Source organism: Buteo buteo, chromosome 19 (assembly GCF_964188355.1).
Source record: "Buteo buteo chromosome 19, bButBut1.hap1.1, whole genome shotgun sequence".
Lineage (NCBI taxonomy): Eukaryota > Metazoa > Chordata > Aves > Accipitriformes > Accipitridae > Buteo > Buteo buteo.
The window spans coordinates 4,910,543-4,934,958 of NC_134189.1; the positions used below are offsets into that span (position 1 = coordinate 4,910,543).

Consider the following 24,416-nt stretch of genomic DNA (forward strand, 5'->3'; position numbering starts at 1 on the left):
AAGTGGGCACTTTAGCATCCTGGAGGTCTTCAGTGTTATTTTTAGTGCAGGTTTTGGTGTGTCTGTCTCCTCTGCAGAAAGTCCACATTTTTCTTCACTTAAAGTATTTCAGTCATCAGCCAAAATATTCCATTTTCAGGTGTTAATTTTTTCAAGAAAGGCAAAATATTATGTGAAGAACAAATATTCTAATGAAACCTGTCATTATATTAAAACCTCAATTTTCTGTTGAAAAGCAGTTTAACAAGGAAGTAAAATCTCACCCAGCAAAGAGGGGTCTTTCCTGATCTGTCTCCAGGCAAGAGAAACACGCACAGCACTCTCCCAAGGGAGGGCTTTCCTCTAGGAGCCGAGCGCTGCAGAGGGTTCACCTCTCCCCTCTCCCCTAAGCCCTTCCTGCAGAACAGGGTAGTCTGGTTTCATACAGCAAAACACGGTTTCACTCAAGCTCATCTTAAATATTCATTTCAGCCCATCATGAAGCAAGGGACAAAAAGGGGAATTTTCTAGCAGTGCCACTTTCTAGGTCACGTGCAGACCTTGGGGGAAAGCTGATGTTTGCCGACCACCATGCCTGGACTTTGTAGAACAGACACATGAGCTGAGTCTGTTGACATTCTCTGAGGAACCTCTCCCGACATTTGTTTTAGAGGAATTAAATCCAGAAAGACCACAGCAATAAAGAAACAGGATGCCTACCTCAAGCTTCAGCTTCTGAACATTTTGCTGCAACAGAGCAGGCAGGCGTTCCAGCCTTTCCTGCTGCTTTCTCTTTGTTGGAGATGTGAAATTTTTTTGTCAGTAGTTACTGCATCTGTGACAGAGGCTACATGCTGCTATTTCTGAAAAGATGTATTAAAAAAACAACTCCAGACTTTACTTTCTAAGAGATTTTGGATTCCAAGTTGCTGAGTTACTGCTGAAAGAGTGCTTTAGCTTTTAAACTATATAGGCTAGGTTTCTCAAGATACCCACATGCCTTCATCCTTTTAGAATTTTAAAAACTGGTTATTGTTTTGAATTGTTATTTGTTCTCAATAACTCACCAGACTGATGGCTGTTACTCAAAAAGCTCAGCCTTCCAAAACAGCCTCTGCACTCCTGCAGGTTTCTTCAGCTGCCTATAGGTGCATTTGTAGAGGTTGGGAAACTCTGTAGGAATTTTAAATTCTGAGGAAACATCTTTGCAAAGTAGTTTCCTGCACCTTTCAACAAGCCTGGCTGCACAGTGCGATCAACACCTCGCTAATGGCCTAAATTTTAAAATAAATGACCTTGTCACTGACAGAAACTGATGGGAAGGATGAAGAGAAAGCTGCAGAACGCAACAGAGGAATGGCAATGAAGGGCCCCTCCCGTGACTTTTCAAGCTGATTTTGTCTTGGACAATACACTAGCAGGAATACTCGTAGTCCTAAGCCAAGTTTTCCTGGTGTGAAGCACCTCCGGTGTCAGACAGAGCTTCAGACAACGCTGCAGCACGTGTGCTCAATGCACGCGTGGACTAACACGCAATTCAGTGATGTGTGCCCACAAAGGATCCAAAGTAATGGCAAATAGCAGCTCCTTGTCCATACTGCGAGGGGAAGGGAGAAAGCTGTAAGAGAGATTATTTGGAATTAAAAGATTGTATTTTTCCTCAAAACACTAGGCCAAGGACAATCTGATGTCAATTGCTGTACGCAGAAAAAGCAGTGGATGAAACTGGCTCATAACCTCGTACTACCAGCAACGGTGCTGGCTCGTCTGCATGGATGGAGCTGGGTGATTTTAATGACAATTCAAGCTCACGCTGAGCTCCAGAGTGGAAATCTAAAACCAGCCTCCTCCAAAGGCCAGATGTGTTTAACTTCCAAGGTTGTGGTTTTGAGTCTCTCTCTTTTCAGGTTGTGGAAATGTCAAGATCAAACTGAAACAGCTCCAGGATTTTCATAGACAGAGGACAGAGAAGCATCCTGCACGTTCTGCACGTTATCCTCAAGAGAACCTCCCTGCAAAAATGGAAGAGCTGACCTGTGAGCCCCACCTCGGGCACTACAAGACTGCAGATCTGGGTGCAGCCTCCATGCAGCTCTTTCAAGACTTGCTATTTGGGGCGGAGGGGGGCAATCTCTGAGCTGTGGCCAGCCCTCAAGCATATCCACTCCTCAGGAAAATATGGTCCTCTGACATGGGGCAGGAGGGCAATCCAGCTCAGAGCCAAGCTCGGGCAAAGCAAACATCAAGCTCGTCTGGAGGCAAAGGAGAGATCCCAGCAAGAAGTTTGGGGGTTTCCCCAGGCCACAAAGAGCACAACACAGATTCCAACAGGCAGAAATTCAGCTGCATCCTCCTATCCTTCTTCTGTAACAAGATCTCTGGTGTCATCTTAGCTTTGAGGGACTCAACTCTGCTCTACGCAGCAGCTCAAGTTTAGCTCAGGGCTACTTGCTCCCAGAAGTGTCTCTCCGGCTTTTCTCACGCAGCCTTGTCCAAACCACTTCTAGCAGGCTATGTTTGCATGCTTGTCTGCCACAGAGATTCAATCCATCCCGAAATGGCAGTGCCTTTCCTCCTCATCTGGTGGCCCAAATCCACCACCACGTCGTTGACGTTTTTAGTGTCAGAGCTTTCCCGGTTTGAGTTTTGCTTGCTCTTTGGAAAGTGCCTTAAACCGAGCTCTCCGTGTCCTTTCCACTGATGCTGCTTTCTCCAGAGTACCTTATCTCTGGTCTTTGGTTTGGTAATGACCCGAGCACACTGCATGACAGCAGGAACCGCGGGGGGGGGGGGCAAGTGCAGAGTGATTCTCTGCATGTTCTCACAGCTCTGCCTCGCCAGCATGGAAATACTGCCACTTCTCCACTCGCCATCCAATTCTCAATGGTGTAGCTGATAAAGACATTTAAAGGCATGAAAGGAAATGAAAGCGCTCCGTCCCACTGGAAGACACCTGGAGCTGGGTATCGAACCTTCATTTGTGCTTTTGGAAGTCTTCCTCCAGGGCTTTAGTGCAGCAGCAAACAACTGAAGTGCAATCTATTCGCTGTTCTTACCCGCTTATTTCACAGCTTGAAGAGGGGCAATAAAACTAGGGACTTCAGCTCTGCAGTTTTGTCTGGTTTGCCAATTTTTGTTGCCGTTCTGTGTTGCAGCATCAGAACTTCTGCAAATTTTATTTTTATTTCTACTGTCCAGTGTCCCAGCACATAAACGGGAGTGGAGTGCCACCCTGATGGACACCAGTGCTGGCTGGTGGCAGAGCTCCCACATAAACCCTCACATCTGGACCTTCTAGGAACAGGCATTTTAAAAAACATCTGTAAGACAAAAGGGACTCCTTATATCTGATGGTGTTCTTGTACGGGTATTGGTTACTTTTTCTTTAATCTTTTCATTTTTGTAGTATCTGGCCTTTCTGCATGGCCTGGGAACCTGCAAGAACATTTTGTCTGACAGTGCAAAGTAGAAGGTGGGGGCAGAAGGTGTGCTTTCTACTTTGAGACCTGCCCTATGTTTCTATGCGATTTTTGGAGAGTCTCTCTGGCCAAATTACTCAAATTACAAATTGCAGTCTGGCTTATCCAGGTTGTCACAGCTTCTGAGGCTGAGACTGTCACTCTACAAGGCACTGAAAATCTGCCTCTTTAATTACCTCAGTTTCCCTGTTCGTAAAGGGAGGATAAGATCTTCTTCCATGTCTCAACTCATTAAAATTTGTAAATTGTTCTGAGACTATGGGATAGTTGGAACTTTTTATAGGAATGCAAAATACCATTTCTATTAGGTGCAAGTTGCCATGCAATTACATTATACTGAGCATCACAATATGCAGCAAATGGGACATCTTGTTTTACATCAGCCAAGAAACGCTAAGTGGCTCTGTGCTTCCTAGTTGCTTATTTTATACTTTTTGCCCTGAAAAACTCATTAAGGAAATGTACTGGGCCAGACTGTGATGTTTAGCAAGAGCCGTAATCTCTCTCGAAGTTCCCAGCCCACAGGGAAAAGGATGTCCGTGTGGGCAAATCAAGCTCCTCTCCCCACAGCTCTACAAAATGCAGAGCTCCACAATTTGCTGTCGAAAGAGAAGGATGTGAACCACAGTTACGGCCCTTCTGCACCTCTCAAAGGGGATTTCCATTCTGTGGGTATACATAAAGAACGGTCTCAGCCCTCATCCCTTCCAGAGAAGGGGAACAGAAGATCTTTTGAATCTCAGCTTTCCTCGGCTGCCTTCTACAGAGTGACCAGGGAGAACTTTTATTGGCTCATTCTCCTACAGATGAATTTATTTTGATTCCTTCCAAAGGGTTGCATAGAGTCTGTCCTCATTTCTGTCTGGGAGGGCTTTGTGAGAGGCCGTTTGGACAAGACCGCTGCAATAATTCATGCCATTTGCAGACAATTTGTAAACCCTTTCAGTGTCCCAGAATGATTCATTATTTTTCTCAGAATATGAAGCAGTGTATGTGTGTGTTATTTGCGAATATGCATGCTCATGAAGAGTGAAGACAGGCAGCTCCCCTAGGCCCAGAGGCAGGAATAAAGATCAGCACAGATTTCTTCTTTGCTGTGTAGGGGTTTTTGTGATGCTACAGTCCTTTCACCCCTCCACATTTTAGGTTTTAAGTGAACCCAAAGCAGAAGGTAGCAGTCTTACTCGTTTCCAGGTCTCCTACAATAGACTCTGGAAGACCCAGTCTAACATGTCCCATAGGTATAATCCTACGTAAATAACTTATACTAACAATGATCACTGGCCTTGGCTTCAGCCACCCTGGAGAAGAGCAATTAAAGCCATCCCTCATCCTAGATTACAAGGCCTAAACCTAATCTCTGTTAAGTTTTCAATATGATTAGTTTTTTATCATCTTTCAAACCAAACAGCACCTTGCTGGTAGTTACTGGGTGAACATACATTAACCTAAGCGAGTTCAGAACAAGGAATCTACAAATCCTAGGATTTGGAATGATTTCCTAAACGCTATCTCAAATATTCTCCATAAATACCCACCCAGTACAAACTAATCCCAAAAGGAAGGCTCGCAGGAACAAAAATCGGAACAATTGCTGGAACAAGTGTTCAGGATTTGCTCGGGACTGTAGTCCAAGCCCTCTTTTGCAGCAGGATACAAGAAATAAATCCATGTAGGCTTTCATTAGCTATTCTAAGTCTGGAACCTTTTAGTATTGAGCGCCTGCACCAGAACCTCTCCCCTTTTCACATTATTTAGGCTATTGCTGCAGGTGCTAAAAATTATTTGCGCCTTGCTGTTACACATAGAGTTGGGTGAGAAATGTCACTTACTTCCCAGTTAAACAATTAGAAGACCACACCAACATGTATTGTGTCGCATGAGAAAAAGAATAGCAATCAAATCCTTTTGATGCTTTTCATCACTAAAATGATTTTCTGGTAACAGTAAAGTTGACTGGGCATTCCTTGGGAGCAACCAACTGTCAGAGGGACCAGTAGAGAAGAGACTGTTGGTTATAACATGTTTTAAAATAAAGCATCCTTCCTTCACTAGGTAAGACATTTTCCTCTCCTTGCCTCCCCCATGATCATCCCCTTTGCTATTATACTTGCATACTCAATGGTACCTCCCTCAAAAGGTTTTGTTAGTCTGATTTGTCTGGCTAAGAAAATGTCAGCTGAAGGAATAAATCTGGGGAGGCTGCAAGTACAAACACTCACAAAGAAGATTTAAAAAAATTATCCTGTTCTGTGCTTGTAGAAACCAGTCTCCCCACAAGTTTAAGAGTCCAAATCCCACATGAAGGGAAAAGAAAGTCATGTGAGAGGTTAACAAAATCCAAAGCAAACACGAACATTAGCTTTGTTGTACGGTCCTGTAAAACAAGCTGGGTAAAGTTACTCTTTGGGTCGGTTTGGTTATCAACATCTCTGCCATACTGCAGTGACCCTTTTGACTTTAATTTCACCACCATGCATCAGCTTCTGTTGTCTCTCCAGCTTACTGTTAGCATCAGTATTAAGCTGTTCTAGCAGGAGATGTGATTAGCTTGTGTGTTTTTAACCCACGCCTCCACAGTGGAAAAAAACCTGAGGTACATAATACAAATAATAATAATCCTATACAGTCCAAACAAGCTTTGGGACAGCTGTGCAAAAACAGTATCACAAGCTTTGTGTCTTATGGGATGGGAATAAGGCTGATTTCTTTAAAACACGTAATTTATCCTACCTTGCTGGCTTTCAGTATCTCAAACATCAGAGGCAACCCTTGCGTGATGAGCTCCTCTGTGTACTCTTCTTCCTGAATGGACTTGAATTCCTTTAGCAAGCACTGGATGAGGGGTCGTCTGTGCTGCTGGAAGGACGTGCGCAAGGACTCCAGCCACGTGTGCAGTGTCCAGGGAACACCTACGGACAGAGGACAGAGCTCATATTCCCAGCTTCAGAGAAGGATGTGCCCTTCTGCTTTTTTACCTGTACTTACGCTAAGATATTAAGCAAAAGCTGCCAAATAACCCTAGAAATCAAATTCCTACTTATCCCCGATTGAGAAGGCTGGTGGTTATCAGGACAACCCAGACCTAATGCACAGAGGCTTTCCTCCAAATACTAAGAGAAGACTGTGGTCTCTCTGCTCATCTAGCCTTCAGCTTCTCTGCTGAGACTGCCAATTTGTGGTAATTGCTGTGGTGCTCTGTGATGCAAAAGCCTTTTGGAAACTAGATTTACACTAGCTCATTTGTTTGAATGCGGCCCTGGAGAGCCATTAAATGGTAAAAACCAGGATTTTGGTCACTACCCACCTGGATACAAACTGGTGGTCTTCAGCTTAAAACTTTCTTTAAGTGCTACCCCACGTCCTCTCCTGATCATTACTGTTTTCCCTAAACACCGCTGGGCAAGTTAAGCAGATCAGCCTTTCCAAGGAGTTTGTCGTGGCAGAACCACTCTCCAGGAACTTAAAGGGAACTGCTCCCATGCACTGAGCGAGAAAGCACATGGAGCTAATGTACCTCTGCAGGCATTAGGCTGGATGTGACCTAGTTTCTGCTCTTGCAGAATGGAGTGGGAGGAAACGCAAGCCTGGCGTTTGGCTACAAAAGGTTTTTCCTTCCATTTCAGCAAATGCCTAGTGCCTGGAGAACAGTCCCGTCGCTCTCCTCTCATTCATCGCCAGGTCTTCGCCTGCTCAGCCCACCCGCTAAGCCACCACTGAGACCACCGCAGACCTTGACCCATGCCACATGTCCCCAGGGCTGGAGCACCGCAGCGGGCAGAGGCGTGCCAGGCGCTCGGGTCTCTCTCACTGAATGCAAATCAATGGGGACGGTAAATACCTGGTCCAGACTGATTCCCCTCCGTGCTACCCAAACACCCTCCCCACGGGCAGAAGCGGCTTCCCAGTGGGCTGGTATGATGTTCAAGCCCTGCATTGGCAGAGTTGGCACACCAAGAAGCCAATTCCCTGCTCCTGCCCTCAGAGGCTCACAAACCTCAGAAAATAAAAGGTGTTTTTAACGGTGGACTGCTTTACAGCAGAGTACAAAAGAGGAGCTGTTGGAGGTGGCCCACGACAGCCGAACACCAGCTCAGAGCCTTACCTGGGGCATTTCCAGGTTAAGATTTGGACTCCTAAACTCTGCCACGCAGCAGTGAAGATGGCTGCTGGTGGAAACCACTCTGTCCTGCAGAAAAGCGCCAGCGGTCCCTGAACGAGGCACGCTGTGGAGCTGAAATGGGCCAGGAACCTGCCAATCCCCTGTCACCTTCTGCTTCCACGAGAGCTGAGGAAGGTGCAACTGTGGTCGGTTTAAGCAACAGCCCATCAAAAGAGATGTGTTTCTGACAGCGGTCCCTCCCCGGAGGGAGAGGAGAGAGGGTGCCGGGACTGACCTATGCTCCGAATGTCAATGGTCACATCCACGTAGCCGTGCTCGGCGCTGTGGTACATGGCCTCCTTCAGGGCTTTCAGCTTGGCCTTGCTGTTGCGGCTGGCACAGAGCGGAGCCGCCGCTGAGTCGGGCAAGTCCGTCCCCTCAGCCAGGATCTCCTCCAGTGACAGAATATCGCTCTTCTCCTTCTCCGGCTGAGCAAGCAGCTTACGAAAGACGTTCCTGTCAATCGCAGCACGACAGAGAGAAGGAGGGGGAAAGAGAGGGTGGGAGAGCAGAGTCAGCGGCTTGGCTTTCTTTGTGCCCGGGATACTTGCTGCGATGTGGCAAATTAGGACACCTATCCAGGAAATTACTCCAACTAACGGCAGGACTGGCTGAGAGCAGTCCCGAGGCAAGCACCGCTCCTGCTAGCCCACCTGCATCGCCTGGGCCGCGTCTGCAAGACGCTGCTGTCGTGACAGGAACCGTGCAGATGTCGCATGAGTAGCGGCATCTCGTGGGAACAGAGACCCACGAGCCAAACGTGACTCAGGACTTCTTCCCACAATCAGGGGAGGCCGAGGTGCCTCTGGACGAGCTCTCAGGACTTTCGCCATGGAGGCCACTTGAGAAGGGAGCTGCCTGGAGCTACCGAAAGCACCACCACTCGATTAACACTCAAAGCGGTCTGGGAAAGCTGGAGCAGCTAGACATTCAACGAGGCCAGTCAGGGCAGGTTCAAGCACATCTGGGACTACTCTGCAAAGCCACCGATCCATCACTGGGCCATCAAATAGCAAAGCCCAAACTCAGAGACCTGATGCCCTGAGGTTCGTACCAGCGTAACCTCATCAACCTCAACAGAGTCGCTCTCGGTTTCGCAGTCGTGAGAAGAGAAACCAGGCTGGCCCCCATCCCACCTCCCTCGTACTCCGACGTCCTCCCTGCCCCTGCTCAGACCCCGGTGTGGGGTGGCAGTGGGGCATGGCGTGTCCCAAACAAATCCGCAGCAGAGAGGGAAGGAGGAAGGAGTGTGCGTGAGCGGCCTACGGGTAGAAACGTAAGAGCCGTGGCCCTCAACGTGCACGGCCAGCAGCCAAGCCGAGGAGAGCCCCGGGTCCTCCTCAGGCACACGGCTTCCACTCACGCCAGCTGGCAGCAAGGCCGGAGTGGCGAACGTGAGACTCCGATAACCAAACTGTCCGCTCTGTCCCAGGGATCCCTCGCAGGCTCCAGATGGGCAGCGTTGCGCGAACCTGCCCTGACATGCCGTTAGCATGTTGTTAGACTGGCAGCTTGTCTCTAAGCAAACAGACGGTAGGTACTGTCTCTAACCTGTATCTATGTTCCTCTGGATGGCTACAATCAGAAAAGTAGGAACGTGAAGATCATAATACTAATCCATTACACTGCAGTCAACTCCTGAGCGTTGCAAGTTCATGCATGCCAGGTGCTCATTTCATTACTTTTTTTTTTTTTAATTTGCAGCATACATACAACATTAAGACATACAGGACTTTACAGGAAACACAGATGCAGAAACTCTATTCAACGAAAATTAAGGCTGCAGCAGTACAGACACGATTCACTCAAATCTGAGAAATACGTCAAGAAATTCAGAAGGAATGTCTTTGGCATTCCTTTCTGCCGTCACATCAGCTGCCATTTAACAACCACTGCATTGCAACACACCACGAGGAGTCACCTCCTTTTTTTTTTTTAAAATCAGATATCAAAAAGCAGCTTGTACCACCAACTGGTTAAATTCACATGCTAGCAAAAAGCCTTACGTCTCTGCTCAGTTGGTGGCATGTTCAATCGTTCATGCAGAACTTTCACCCATCTGCTCAAACCGGACACCCAGGCAAAAAATAAGCACTTGAAGGATGCCACTAGACTTGTTCCCACTCTACCTGTGTCCATGTGCAGCAGCCTGACTGAAAGAGTTCATGTCACCTTGTGGAGTCATGGAAATGCCATTCCTGTACATTGTTCCTATCATGGGGTCAGCTCCTCGCTCCAACAGCAAACTGACCAGTTCAAAATTTCCTGCAAGCAAGAGATGCATTTTTACTTCTTTTAAAATCCAGTATTTGCTCACCTAAACCACAGACCCCGACTGAAGAATTTATTACAGTGGGAGGAGAAAGTCCTTACCAGCAGCTGCTGCCAACTGTAAAGGAGTTTCAGAGTAATTTTCCTCTCCATGCTCCAAGGAACCTTCTACCTTTGCTCCAGCATCCAGCAACAGCTAGAAAGAAAATTCACCATTTAGAGCAACTGGGGGTATCACAGTCTTCAGAGTTCATGAACAGTGACGGATGGGAGTCTAATGCTTCTTGTTAGCTGCAAACCAGGTACGATGGAGACAAGTGACATGCAAATTCTGCCCATTGTTTCACAGAGGCAAACCGATTCCTTTTTTCGCTCATTTTATGCTGCCAGACACCAGGAGCACTAGTGTCCAACTTCAGAGCCAAAAAAGTGTAACCCAGTGTTTCTGAATGGGAAATGGGGTAAGGTCAGTGTTAGGAAGTAATGCGCTGAAGATGGAAGTACGGAAAATTAGCCCGACAAGCATCCTTCCTTCATGGTCTTCTAGAAGCCCAGCACCATCCTAAAATGGATCAGATTTCAATTGCCTCCATCTTTTATATAAAGACATGGCCAAAAGAAAGGCAATTCTTAAGAACCAATTGCAGCAGTGAGTCCAAAAGCTGTGATCTCCATCGCGGACACTTCCACGTAAATAACAACAACACTGAAAACAAAAGTGGCCAAGGAGAGCAGGATGGAGCCTGTGCTCCAGCCCCCTCTTGGCCATTTCTGTCTTGAGGCCTTCACAGTTTTGGCGCTTCATTAAGCGTGCCATAGACACCGCTGTTTTGAAGAATAAACCTTCTCAACTTTTGAGATGCCAAAGCACAGAACCAGCACATCCCACGCGACACCTCGATGGGGTAAGGAGAAGGAGTGCTTCTCCCGCTTTGGAGCAGCACAAGGGGTGTTGTCCACCTCTCCCCCACCAAGGCAGCTGTTTCGTGTTTGCTAGAATATTCTAGTGTAAGAAAGTGTAATGAATGGATAAACAAACATACAAAACAAGTGGTCAGGAAGGAGCACAAGGAGTTGTCAGACTTTCTTTGGTGCACCTTTGCTTTGAAATTGTCCTATTTAAACCTCATATTGGTTAAGGTTTGAACAACGTATTCGCTATATAATAGGTCTATTATATATCAGTACACTCTAGAAGAAGCAGAAGTAACCAATATGAGTATGACAAGAGGATACTGGTTTGAGATGGATGTAATTAGAACTGAAGAGGAGAAACAAAAGAATGAGATGCAGGTAGGGAAATACAATAATACCTGAACTACAGGAATATGTCCATGCAACACAGCAAATGTCAGAGCTGTCCAATGGCGGGTCTCAGGGTGGACGGATGGGTATTTATGAGCAGTACTGACAACCTACAAACAAATTAAAGTTATTTTTTTAAAGAGCTATACGTAATAAAATTCAACCTGCCTGAGAGCCAGGCATGTGAGGGAGAAAGTGAAACAGAAAACCTGGGAAAGGTGCTTTATAAAATGTTTGGCTTCATTTTTTTTCCTGCAAAAATTTTCTCAATATTAAAACTGTTCATGCCGATTTGACAGCTTGAATAGAGTTCATACCAAATGAAGTCTTTTTACCAACTACTGTAGCTCCATCTAAACCACTGGCCACCAGATACTTTTGCACAAGGTCAAAACATCCACAGCTGGTTACAGCAGCACACACTGGGGAAGCAGGGACGGATCAGGACGCTTACAGCTAAGGACCGCTCCCACTGACTTCTCCAGACCATGTATCAACAGCCCCGGGTCTTGGGATTGCTCGAGGCCCAAAGAAATTCTTTCCACATAAATCAGTATGACTTTTGTCACTGCTGTCATGAAAGACACATCACAAGCCCTACCCTAGAGTTCACAGGTGTGCTTCCAGGCTCCTCCCCTCCCACCAGAGGAAAAAAGACAGCTGAGAAGTGATGGGGCAGAGTGGCACTTCACAAAATGTTTTAAGAAAACTCCTTTTACTGCCTTCTCCTGTCTGAGTTGAGTTAAAAAAGCAGGGTGGTGACAGTTAAAAGAGATGCAAACTATACCCTTAGAAAACAAAATGGTATTTTTCACATTGCTCCTTCCATTTTCTACGCCTTAGTGCCTCGTGCCTCTAATGTAGACATTGAGGAAGATGAATAACCACTCTTTGCTTCAGTTTCCCCGTCTTAAAGATGGGAGTATTAATATTGATGAGGTTCACAGAGATGGTAAAATCTAATGAACAATTGCATTCCGAGACTGCACACTCAGATGGAGTGTGACACTAAAATTCAAAATCTTATTATTGATCTTCAGAGGAGGACTAAAATCAGAGTAAAAGATGCACCATCTCTGTCTCATCAGCCAGCTAAGCTTTCACTACGTTGTCTGAAGTACTTTTATCCATGTAGGGGAGCAGGGCCAGTTATTAAATGCTCGGTTGCATTAGCAGCTCGCATTTCCAAGCGCCACATGCAGCGTTTTGCTAGAAGCACACGACCAGGCCCTCAGTCCCAAGGACAGGGATGAGGGCAAAATCTGAAGAGCCCGTGCGGATCCTGCGGCTTGCCAGAGAAGCAGATCTGCACCAGCACCTGGCTGTTATCACCCAGATTTGCCAAAGAAAGAGCTCAAAGTGCAACAGGAGAAGTGTGCTGGCCTCTGAGCAAAGGCACAGGGCTTCTTTGGGTCTGGGTTTGCTCAGAACGAAGAGGATCGAGCAGCTCGAGCCCTGGGGTTCAGGCTGGGGAACAAGAGCAGCGGAGGGTGAGGACGGGCAGGATCACGGTTCAGCGAATGCATCCAGCTCCTCCTCAAGCACGGATTCCCACCACTGTTCGGGGCAGCTCACGGCAAGCGGCAAAGAAAATGAAGTCGTTTTAACTCCTTTGCTCCTTTTTTTTTTTTTTGGTGTTTGCAAAAGACCTGCGGATGACTGGGCTTCTAAGGCCTCAGTTGAGATTTGCTGAGCAGCTACAGGTCCCACTGACTCCAGAGTGAATTGCAGCTTCTCAGCACATCTGGAAATGAGTCCATTTTCACTAAAGATGGGCAATCAAAAAGGGAGGCACCCAGCATTTGAAGCTACTTTTGGAAACATATATATATAACTGATTTGCAAAGTGAAAGGGGGAAAATGATGCAGGCACCTGACAGAGTATTTATTTTTGTTCATGGTTGATTTGCCTTTTTTTTTTTTTGCTGTAATTGCCCAATTTGCACAGTTGGTTGTGGTGTGCACAAATCATCTTATAATTGCACACCATAATTATTCACAGTTCTTGTCCCAAAGTGTTTTCATTTGATTTTAGAGCAAACACTCTACAGAAATGAATCAAGGAGGTTCACATTCCTCACTGGAGCTGTTCTCTCAGATGTCAGCAGTTTCAGGAAGACAAAACTGTTTAAATTTGGATTTGGTTCAAGTCTGGAAGATTACTGGAGCAACTGGGAGCACTGCTCCTAATGAAAACTTGTCCTAGGAACCAAATAATGCCATCTCACCTCTGAGCCACAGGCAGGGTTAAAGGAGTCTCCATGCCCATCTAGTCTTTGGTGTGTCTATCGAGTGCACTAACAAGGGTTCAAATATTCAATTATTGCCAGCTCTTGAGGGTGGTGTGCTTGAATTTGGGGAACTGAAATCATCAGCTGATTTCACAGGAGCCACCAAACAGCAATCAGATAGTAACGACTATCAGTCTCTTAGAGGTGACATCCATTTCTACTTTTAAATTAGATTTTTTAAAAGTGCAAAACGTCTGGCTGAAAGCAGTGACTACAATTTATCAGCTCGCTCAAGTCCAAACAGAACAGATGGAACACAGATAAGTGAAGCAGACAGCTTAATTTACTCATGACCTCAACAAATTGAAACTGGAATCATTAACAAATAGTTCTTCCGCAGATTTTCAAACGGCTCTTTAAAAATGTACATACCTGCATTGCACAGAGTCGGACAACAATCTGTTTGGTGGACAGATTGTGTAAGTTTGTGATGTGCATTCATCAAAGAGACGTTTATATTCTGGAAGCTTCAAGCTCCTCATCCAACAGTTTTAGCCCAAGGCTCTTTGTAAAACAAAACAGTGGAACCTACACTGCACTTGTGTGCTGGGGGTGCTTAGCTGGAATGTCCCAATGCATAGAAATGCTTGAGCTTTGGCAGGTTATCACACGGGTATTTCTTTTACCCTCTTCATTTTAACTCAGCTGAGATTCAGAGAGTCCTTCCAGTATCATTAGAGCTGTGCTCCATGCTACTGCTAATGCCTGTATTCATTGCAGTGTGCGAACAACTAAATCAATATTACCTGTGGGGTAAGTCCGATGACTTGAGCCCTTTCGTGCAGTGAATCCCAATACTAACCTAATGCAGTTTGATTTCACTATTCATTTCAAGTGGTGCCATCCAGGATAAGACAAATTTATTTTCTTTTTAATTCTTGGGGTTCTCCCTCTGCTACAGTTTCAGGGGGTAGTTTAAGATGTAAACAAATAACAGAACAAAGATACAACCAACAAAAAGTCCTCACCTCAGCATTCAGATCTGCTCCAGCATCTAGCAGCATCTGCACCATAGCCTCATCACCCCTGACACAAGCATACATCAGTGGAGTCATGCCCTAGTCATTTTTTGGAGTTAAAAAACAAAGGAATTGACAAATTTAACACAGAACTCTCTTTGATTTTTTAAACAATTATTAAAGTATATATCATCAAGACTAACAGTATGTATTTAACAAAAGCCATTACCTCTTTTACAGACATGCCCCTCAGACTAGCAAAAGCCAAGCATTTTTGTAAAATCTCCATTTTTCTTGTCACTTGTGTTGACTGTGTTTGTTTTTTTCCATGTTATCCTCGGCTTCCTCAGCATGGTGAGTGAAACTAGGCTTGTCAGCCTCACCTCCATCTTCATATACTAAACTGAGCATCTTTGTCTTTCGGGCCCCAGCAGAGAAATATTTTTATCAAAGCAACCGTATTTCCACGGGTATTTTAAAAAGACAATAATTCTATTCAGTTTTCTGTGATCACAGTTGCATAAAATCTAACTTTTTAATTACTGAAAGAGCCTCTAAACACCTCCCAGGCTCCTCTTAAGATAGGTTAGATTCGAGCACAGCTTTTTCAACACGGATACTGTAAGAGGCTGGAAATGTAAAGGCTTTGTATAGCACTCCCTAGCAAACAAGGACTTAATTTTAAATGAAATGCCAGACAGCATTGTTGCAAGTTGCTGGCTCTAGGAAAACATGGTCCTGTTTGGCGGAAAAGTAGATTAAGCGACCCTTCACTACAGAACCACCACAGTACAATTTGTATTAATCCGAAATACCTGCTGCGGCTGATCACCATTTCCCTTAACATAAGTATTACTCTGGCTGTGGTAATGAGTCCAGATGAAACCATGGAAAAATCATTAAATCTACCGTAAATTATAACAGAAAAAGCTGCTTATTAAATACAGTAGGGGGTGTTGATCAACAGCCACCAGTTGTTTTGCAGTAAATCTATCGCAGCACACAGCTACCTCTGATGCATGTTTATAGCCTACTTTGAGGTCCCCTGGTAAATTTGCTGTCAGATGATAGCCCGTTTGCTGTTTAACGTGAGTGCTGCCATGAAGTGAAGTTATTTTCAGAGAAACTGGAGGTGCCTAGCATGGCCAGACACAGAGCCATGACACCGCTTTTCCTAGCAAGAGTCCAGCACCGCGATTTTTGCTGAACTACCCCATTTTTCCTGTTTGCATGCAGGGCTAAAGGTAGTGGGTGCTGATGTATGGAAGGGCTGCTCTTGTAGAGAAAATATGAATTAAGGTTTGTCCCTGCAAGGTACTTAGATCCCTCCTGAAACACACTGAGCATTTCACAGGATCAAATCTGAAGTGTACTTATGGAGATAAAGAGTTAAGGGAATAGGCATTTGGGTTCTCATGCCATTATGAAGAAAAAACAAGTTCACCTCAGGCAAGGAGAGTTCTTGGGTGACTTGAAGTTACTTGCAAAGAGAATTTGAAACTACTTCAGCTACAGTCAGTGGCAAAACATTTCCTTTGGCAGTCAATAAACACTACAGGAACAAACAGGACCATGAGAATTACAAAAAATTGTGTTTGGGCCTTGAAACATGAGGACGGGATGGCTTAAAATTCAATATGTGTTCCTTCAACTATTTTTTCAATTTCTGCAAGTGGTGTCATTCGAAAATTAAATCAAGGGTTTAGCACAAGGGGTCTAATCAGATCTGAAGAAAAGAATTTGAAAACGGGGTGCCCGGGCTCCACCCTGCAAGATGCAGCACGTGGGCAGCCGCGGCAAAGAACCCCACAGCAACACCCAGAGCAAAGGGTCTGCCTGGGGACCACACGGGATATTTTGGCCCCGTTGAAGCTGAAGAAGGACTTATCACTGACTAAAAAGGGCCTGGAATGTCATGCTGCAGTATCAGGGTTTTAAAGCATTAATGAGGTTTCTAACCTCCCCTTCCCTTGCACTGCTGTCCCTGCTGCTTTTGTTTCTGCCAGTCCTCCCCAAGGCTTGCTCTGCAGCTCAGCCTTGCACTGCAGCATCGCTCAGCCCCCCTCTCTTTGCACATGGGAGGAATGGATTTTTAATGAGCCCATCGTTAGTGTTCGACGCACACACAGGAACACGGTAACAATGTGTACAATCAACGCAAAGGACACTTGGCTTTTGGCAAAATAAAAAATTACTCTTTCTTTCAGCCTTGTATCACTTAGGGCTCTGTCCTGCAAGACGTGGGATCCTGCAAGATGTGGGATGCTTGATCCAGCGAAGCATTTAAGTGCAGGCTTAACTTTCACTCAAATAGGATGTAAGCATGTGTTCAGAGTTAAGCATATGATTAGGTACTTCAGTGAATCAAGCCAGAGTGTTCCCAGGTTTCAGCCTGGAGGACAGAGGAAATACGCTGTTAAAAGTTTCCAGGTTCAGACTAACTTGAAATAATAATAATTTTAAAATGTATAATGTATGAACCTTGGAATGAGCAGTCTGATACTATTTTTTTTCAGGGAGTACTGCCCTCTTCTAAAGCTTTTCTCAGATGAATCCACAATATCGACTCAGACAAAAGCTACTGAACAGCAACATAACTCACATTCCTGAAGCAGCTTTCATCTCAGAAGACCTAAACCAACTAACAGTCCAGCTCCTGTCCCAAGCAACCACCTCAGAGGCGGCAGCCATCCGCCTCCTGCCAAAGAGGATGCCACAGCTCCGGGAACGTGCAGTGACACTTTCATCAGGGGCACCAGCAAATTCAGGGGACTCTATTTCAAAGGGAAACAGTAGTATCCATGGCTATTGTTTCCCTCTGGGAACAGGGAACCACCTCAGTGAACATCGCAACCCAAGAGACTGCTGCCGGTCGGTAGCTGCAGAGGCAGGTTTATCCCCGGACACAACCACCAGCCTCATGGAGACATAAATCCAGGGAAATTTAGGCTCCTTAGTTGGTGGATGCTGGCAAATGACCAACGAAGGGGTAATACTGCAGAGGTACTTTCACATCTGGAAGGTCAGTTCAAACTGGGCTGAACTCAATTAAAGAGCGCCAGCAATGAATCCTTTCCTGCCGGGGGTTCGGTGGTGCACACGAAATGCGTTGCAGATCCCACGGCAGTGTTCAGTGGAAGGACGTCCACCTCACAAAGCCCTGCCCCACACCACTGTTCATGGCATTGAAGCAGTTTTAAGTATTCAGATCAACGCTAAGCTCTCTTGGGATCTCCTGGCTTCACTCAACTCAGTTCACTGTTAAGAAAATTTCAGGGAATGCATTCGCCCTCATGCTGAGTTACCTCAGTACCACTCGAAAAGACCAAACTTAACATAGATGTTCACCTGGCAGTGCTTTAAACTCAATGCTAAGTAATGCCGGGAAAGTACTACGGTCCTGTCTATGTTTAGCTGAAAGCTGGGGCTCTTTTTCTATGATAAGCAGACAAAACTCTCACATTTCACAGTTGCTTCTTTATGTTTCTATCTCATTACCTGTTCGCTCATGCTGTTAATCCCATCCGGCCCCAGCAAGGATATGGCTTGTTTAACCAGATCTGTTCGGCCACAGTTGAGCATTCGGAAACCCAGGTCTTGCTTGAACTTCGCTTCAGTGGCAACTGCATCCAGTTTCCGAGATGCACAAAAACAGTCGTCGATTCTGTGGACATGAGAAATAAAGTCCCTTAGAGGACAATCAGAGGACAGACCTCGCTGTCCCTAGGAAAATAATACTTTGCCCTATCTTTGAAAGATGTAGGTCATGCACGCATTCATTCTCATTTGACCTGTATGTTCGAGGGAAGTGCTGAATCGGAAATGCTAATGCAAGCTAATGGAGATTGCCCTTGGTCTATCTTTCATGGGACAAATTATACATTTTATAAAAAATTGGGCAAAAAAAGCACAGCTTTCACTTGATTTTGTTTCCCTGTTTAAGCAATGCACAAAACATTCTCACCGCAGGTTTTCTCTCTGCATGGCAAGGTTATCCGGTCCCCCTAATCTCTGAAAAGTTTCAGGGGCTTCAGTCAGCTTTGAAACTACATCAAATGGATGTATAATCATTGACAATACAACAAAGAGAAAATAATGTCACTCCAAACGCCTTCAAGGATCTTACCAGCACAGCCCCAGTAACAGGGAAGCCTTTTTGGAGCAGAAAGTGGAAGTTGCAGAATGCCAGACCAGCGGAGGTTGGAAGGGACCTCTGGAGGTCGTCTGGTCCAACCCCCCGGCTCAAGCAGGGCCACCTGTGGATCAGGGCACCGTGCCATCAGGGAGAAGGCAATCTTGCCAGGTAATCATGGCAAAACACCACAAATCCACGCTGGTTGTGTCTAACAAATGTCATTCTTTTAAGGTCTTATTCAAAAGATCTCCAAACTGTAAACTGCTCAAGGTAGCCATTTCAAATGGAAGAAGGGCTAGGAGATATTTAGCCAAGATGTGAATCTACAGCTCCAGAGAGAGCCAAGCGATTCAAATCTAATGTTTATCCAACTCAGTTACATCTTATTAAAAGACAAGATTTGCTTTTCTTTCATGCTGAGGAGTGTCTGGGGCAGAGGGTGGAGTCCAAATCCACAGTGGTTTTGGTGTGAACTTGGATAAAGGACTGTTTGGAAAAACATCACTTTCATTCTCCAAAAACGCTCAGTTAGAAAACAAGGGGCTACTTATGAATGAAAAACAAAATAAAGATCAAAAGTGAAAAAGTCAAACATACTTCCAATATTTCTTTTCTATTTCATATGTAAAAAAAATGCAGCAAACCAAAAGAAAAATATACACAGCACATCATTATCATTTAAATTTCTTCTTCAAAGTGCTTTATCAGAGCTTTATAAAATATATAACACTGCTTAATATTTAACAGCAATATGCAATAAATATGCTGTTTATATAGAAGCTGTGGTATGTAGTAATAGCCACCTCTCTTCCTCTTTCAACAGAGGAAGAAAAGTGAGATGGAAAATACAAAGTATTTTGATCAAAGCTTCTGCAGGACTTAGTACTGAAACTGGCATCTGAGCTCAAGCTTGCTTTTTGCCGTGCTGGGCCACGACCCGTCTGGAAGACAACAGATATTTTGTTGATGTTGATTCTATGTGCCCAGTTTGGGTTTTGACTGCTAAAAAGTTGATGTCCTAAGAATGCAAACAAGGTATGCTTGGAGTATCATTACTCAGGGGAACAACGATGACGCTTCATCACAACAGTTTGCTGCAAGATTAATGCACAACACTCGGTCACAATAAATACACCGTAACAGCAATAACAGATTCTGCACCAGTAATATGCCTAAAACAGAGATGAAGAAAGCAACCCATAGCAAGGCTGAGTTTCTGCAGTAGTTTCTGAGCGAGTTTAAGGAAAAGGCAAAACCAGCACAGATATGGAGGGCTGAGCTCAATGACACCGGTATCCACGGGAGCAATTGTGGCTTAACACGTTCACACCATATGGCACATTTCTGACACAAGAGCTACAGCAACATTTGGTACTTGTTACCCCCATAGCATGAGATGCTAGAGATCATCTGTGCCCTCCTTTAACGTATGGCAAAGATAAAGCACACTCAGAAGTTAGGTCATGGGGGTTTTTGTGCACGGAGAGTCTGGATCTCCCAGCTGCAGCTGGCCATTTCCAGATGATTCTGGGCTGAAAACGAGGTGGTTCCTCGGCAAAGTGCAGCTACAGGAAGATCTAGACATCCTCTGAGGACTGCAGAGGTGTCTGCCACTATGAATCACTGCCTGTGTTAAGTCACTGCTTCATCATTTGTACTGAGGTATATAACATACACTCTGAATAAAATGGGTCAAACTCAGTGCTGGCAGAAACAGGCAGAGCTTCACTGACGTCAGCCCAGCTCGGTGCATGCAAAACAATAGTTGATGATCTCCTCTTTAAAAAAAGCCAGATTTTGACCTGGGTTGCACACTCACACAAGGAGGAAGGAGGAACAAGGATCTATCTCACCTATCCTGTACAGGCTGCCCAGATCTCTGCTCTGGCAGGCGTTCAGAAATTACTTCTCCATAAGTAACTCCTCCATGAGTTGGCTCTGGTCCCCTAAAAGCACATCAGTTCACCTGCTTACTATACCCGAGGAAGGGGATTCATTAATTACCGCAGATATTGGGTTATCAGCAAATTAGTACTCCTCAGTCAGCTGGGGAGATAAGGGTCTGGGTCGGAGGGCTCTGCGATGCTACAGCTGTACAAACACTGCAACAATAACACGGATGCAAGGGAGCGCCTGGGACACCAGCGCTGACAAAACGTGATCTAGACCAAGTACCACAAAACAAGAAACCACTTAGTACAACTCTGTACGACTACCAGTGGCCTGCTGCCTTTTTACATCCAAAAAGGACCCATCGTGAGCGAGTTACAGCCCCGATTTATGGGACACAGCAAAGGGAACTATATGGCAAAAATTGACATAGATCATTGTGGATAAAGCAGATAGTGATCAAACTGGGGAGTTTAATAAAACAAGAGCATGATGCAAGGGAAAGGAACAGGAGGATGCTTCAGAAGAGAAAGCGTAGGAACATCTCGAAAAGCCAGAGAGAAGAATGAGTTAAGGAAAAGGAGATTTAACATGTACAGATAAAAAGCAGTGAAGAGACAGATCAAAAATGATCAGGAACTACAAGTACAGAATAGGAGAACACAGCATCACTTTTAACACTGGAGAAAGCCAACTGGGAAGATGGTACAGCAGACAGATGGAGGAGTCGCATTTCAAAATGAAAACTGAAAAATCAAAAAAACCCCACCCCAAATCCATCAAAAATCAATGCTAAGCCACCACAGCACTGCATTTGCTCCTCCTCCTTCACACCATTAACTGCATAATGTTGATTCCAACAGGAGCAGAGGGTCTCTGCTCCATATTACACTATATAAGGGGATGCTGCTCCATCACGGACACCATCCACAATCACAAACATTAAAGGATGCAAGATAAAAAAGGAGGAGGGGAATAGGCACCCAGGCTTGACTCACTCAAGACTTCTTCACTTTGGACTGCAACGAATACAGTGACAAGCTATGAAGAGGTGGGAAAGGGATGGGAAGAAGCTTGAAAAAGAAGGTTGACAAGGAACAGTTAAGTCAGCTATATATACAGGGTCACTTTTTAGAGTTGTGAAACTGTGCCTGCAAAGGAAGGGAAGCCAGCATAAGCGCAAACAGAGCTGGAAACCTCCCCAGCAGTTCACGGCCCTTTTGCCAAAAAGTCTTTGTGATCTTTCCAAGCACACAGGAGGCTGACACTGGCCCGACTGTGGGACGTCCCCTCCAAGGCCACCTTGGTTCGTTGCCAGATTCCACCGGCTGCCAGCACTCGCGTGGGTTGTCCTTTCCCCAAGACCTCATCCTGCAGAAAAGGCGCTTTTTCATCGAAGGGCCAGGGAAGGCTGACGGAAGGAGCAGAAGACCACGGGGGGCCAAAGCTCTTCTCCCTCGGGACAGCCTCAGGATGGCAGGACATCACCACCCTGGATGCTGGCTGGGTCAAGGGAACTCTGAGGTCCCCCCGAGGTGACACAGTGACGAAGGCAGGACTGACCTGCGTCCTTGGAGGGTGATATCCTCTCTCAAAAGCCTGAGCCCATTCTGGATTTCCCCATTTAGTAACCTGTGGGGCTGGGCAGGCTCCTTGACACCACCACCGCTGTACACATGCTCCCCCTCCCAGAACTGAGAAGTAATATGCTTGAATTAATAACATACACTGATCATGGTCCTCGTGCTCAACAGCAAATCCACCCCTCTAATTCAGGGCTTCAATCACACAGCCTGTAAACTGCCTACCTGGTCCCTCCCTACCATGAATCAAGCAAACAACTGCCTTTAAAAGTAAAAGGAAAATCAGAAACATTTTAGAAGATTTTCTTTAGAAATCTTCTTGATTTTATATTTGTAGCAAAGCTGTGACCACATTTTTTAACTTACAATGCAATACAATTTTCTCCAAGTCCTCTTTTAATTCCTCACAGATATTGCTTCTACAGCAGTTATCTTCAAGATCATTAGTGTTGCCACTGCACATAATTAACTTCACTGTGGCTTTATATGGGGAATGCCATGGTAAAATTAATTATTTGCAAATGGTCACTGCCAAATGCTGCATGGTGACCATGACACTCTATCGTACTCCGAAATACTCAAACCTTTGAAAGGAGTCAAAGATATTCTTCTTAATTTATAATGGGTCCTAGCAGCACAGCAAATTATTTTTATCTTTTCCCAAACTCACATTACAAAAACATAATGCAGCACTTCTACAGCATCAGTTTAAATGCAAGGGTTTTTTTTCGTGTTCCCTCAGACTGACTAAGATAGGGTCTGTGTGGATGTTTAGTAAGTTACTCATAGATTGAATACATTTGGGAAAATGGATGATTCAAAGGCAAAGTGTGTCCATCATAACCAGTAGATGCAGCAGCTCTCTTATTACATAGCTTTTTAATTATTTGTTCTTTGGGAGGGGATTATTGCCATAGTCAGTAGTGAACAATTAAAAAAAAAAAAAAAAAAGCGCAATGCTCTGTAAATGTTACCAGAAAAGAAGTAGGAACATCTTAATCATGTTCTAAGCTATACGTGCCAGCATAGCATGCTAGTAGTTGATTTAAAAGAAATGGAGTGCAGACTGTGATGAGCAGCAGGACAAATGTTCCCCTCCGCTGAAATGAACAGATCATCATCCTGATAGCCAAGCACCAAAGCACCAAAACTTTGTTTGTCCACCTGGGACTCGATCACCAGCCCTTTCAATTAAAAGAATGATAATCAATTAATTAAATCCAGCTTTTTAGCTCTGTGGAGTTATTCAGTCTGTCTCTGTCCTAAATATGAATGAGGACTCGAGTCAGAAATTATAGTTCAGCTGGTTGGAAGTCTGGAAGGAGTCATATTTTAGCCAGCAATATACATGCATTTACAATGCTGAATTTCCTGGGGTCAGGGATCACAGTTTTGATCTGGGTATGCACAGCCTGTAGCACAAAAGGGTCCTGTTCCTTGCCTGGGGCTCTTCAATGAGACTACAGACACAAATGGCAATAGCAGGAGCGGCAGACGATTTGATTTAAATTTGTGAACACTCTTTTTTCCAATGTGGTCCTTTAAAAGGGAGTATAATGCTGATATTAATAGGACTGCAATATAAATACTATATGGAGACAATTATTTGCATTTTCAGTTTTGGAGAGAAGGAAACATAAGCACAAACATGTTGATCAAAGTGATGAAGAGCACTACTTTTTAACGCAGACATAATATATCTCCATTTACTTTAATCAGGAGCCAAATTAAGACAAGAAAATAAAAATACTCCAGATATTTATTAGTCAACCTCTTATTCTTGTCAAAGACCTGAGAATAAATTGGTTACAGATACTGGAAAATACATTAAAAAAGCGATGTGACTATCAAATCAAGACCCAAATCTATATTTCAAAACACTCTTAATATTACAGTCCCATGTATATAGGCCAGGAACAATGTTCAAAATTGAATCTGACTTCAGATTTTGAACAAGGCCAACATATCATTTGGGAAAATTTGGGTAGAGATTCATCTTTCACATAAATAGATAGCACAAGTCTTCACTAATGAGTGGAAGACAATATGTTATCTGTATCCTAATTATTATATTCAGGAATGGGTATGGAGACAGAGCATACGAAACAGTAATGAACTTGCTTGCAATGGGAAAAACCCAAGAAGGCTGGATCCTAAAGCTCGTAAAAATACAAGTGTGTTCTGCCCTAAAAGTGAAGGAGAACATGAGGACAAGGTCCTCCCCTTCGATGATTTGTTTTATTACTGCTGTCTTCAAGCAGCCGGTTGGCAGGGGAGCTTCAGATTCACCTCGGGAAACCCGTGCTCTACCTTTTAAGTAATAAAATCTCCTTCATCCACTGGCACCATCTGCCCCAAGGGA

General features: G+C 44.8%; 1 protein-coding gene across 2 annotated transcripts in view; it reads right to left on the reverse strand.

Annotated features, from left to right (window-relative positions):
- Window positions 1-24,416, reverse strand: part of ABTB3 (ankyrin repeat and BTB domain containing 3) — a 176,160-nt gene that overhangs the window by 17,210 nt on the left and 134,534 nt on the right. For both annotated transcript variants that reach the window (XM_075050922.1, XM_075050920.1), the window contains exons 5-11: window positions 17,945-18,110; window positions 14,456-14,545; window positions 11,205-11,306; window positions 9,994-10,087; window positions 9,750-9,885; window positions 7,856-8,076; window positions 6,192-6,370 (exon numbers count right to left, since the gene is read on the reverse strand). In XM_075050922.1, the coding sequence (XP_074907023.1) occupies window positions 6,192-6,370; window positions 7,856-8,076; window positions 9,750-9,885; window positions 9,994-10,087; window positions 11,205-11,306; window positions 14,456-14,545; window positions 17,945-18,110 (988 nt within the window). The remainder of the gene's footprint in view (window positions 1-6,191; window positions 6,371-7,855; window positions 8,077-9,749; window positions 9,886-9,993; window positions 10,088-11,204; window positions 11,307-14,455; window positions 14,546-17,944; window positions 18,111-24,416) is intronic.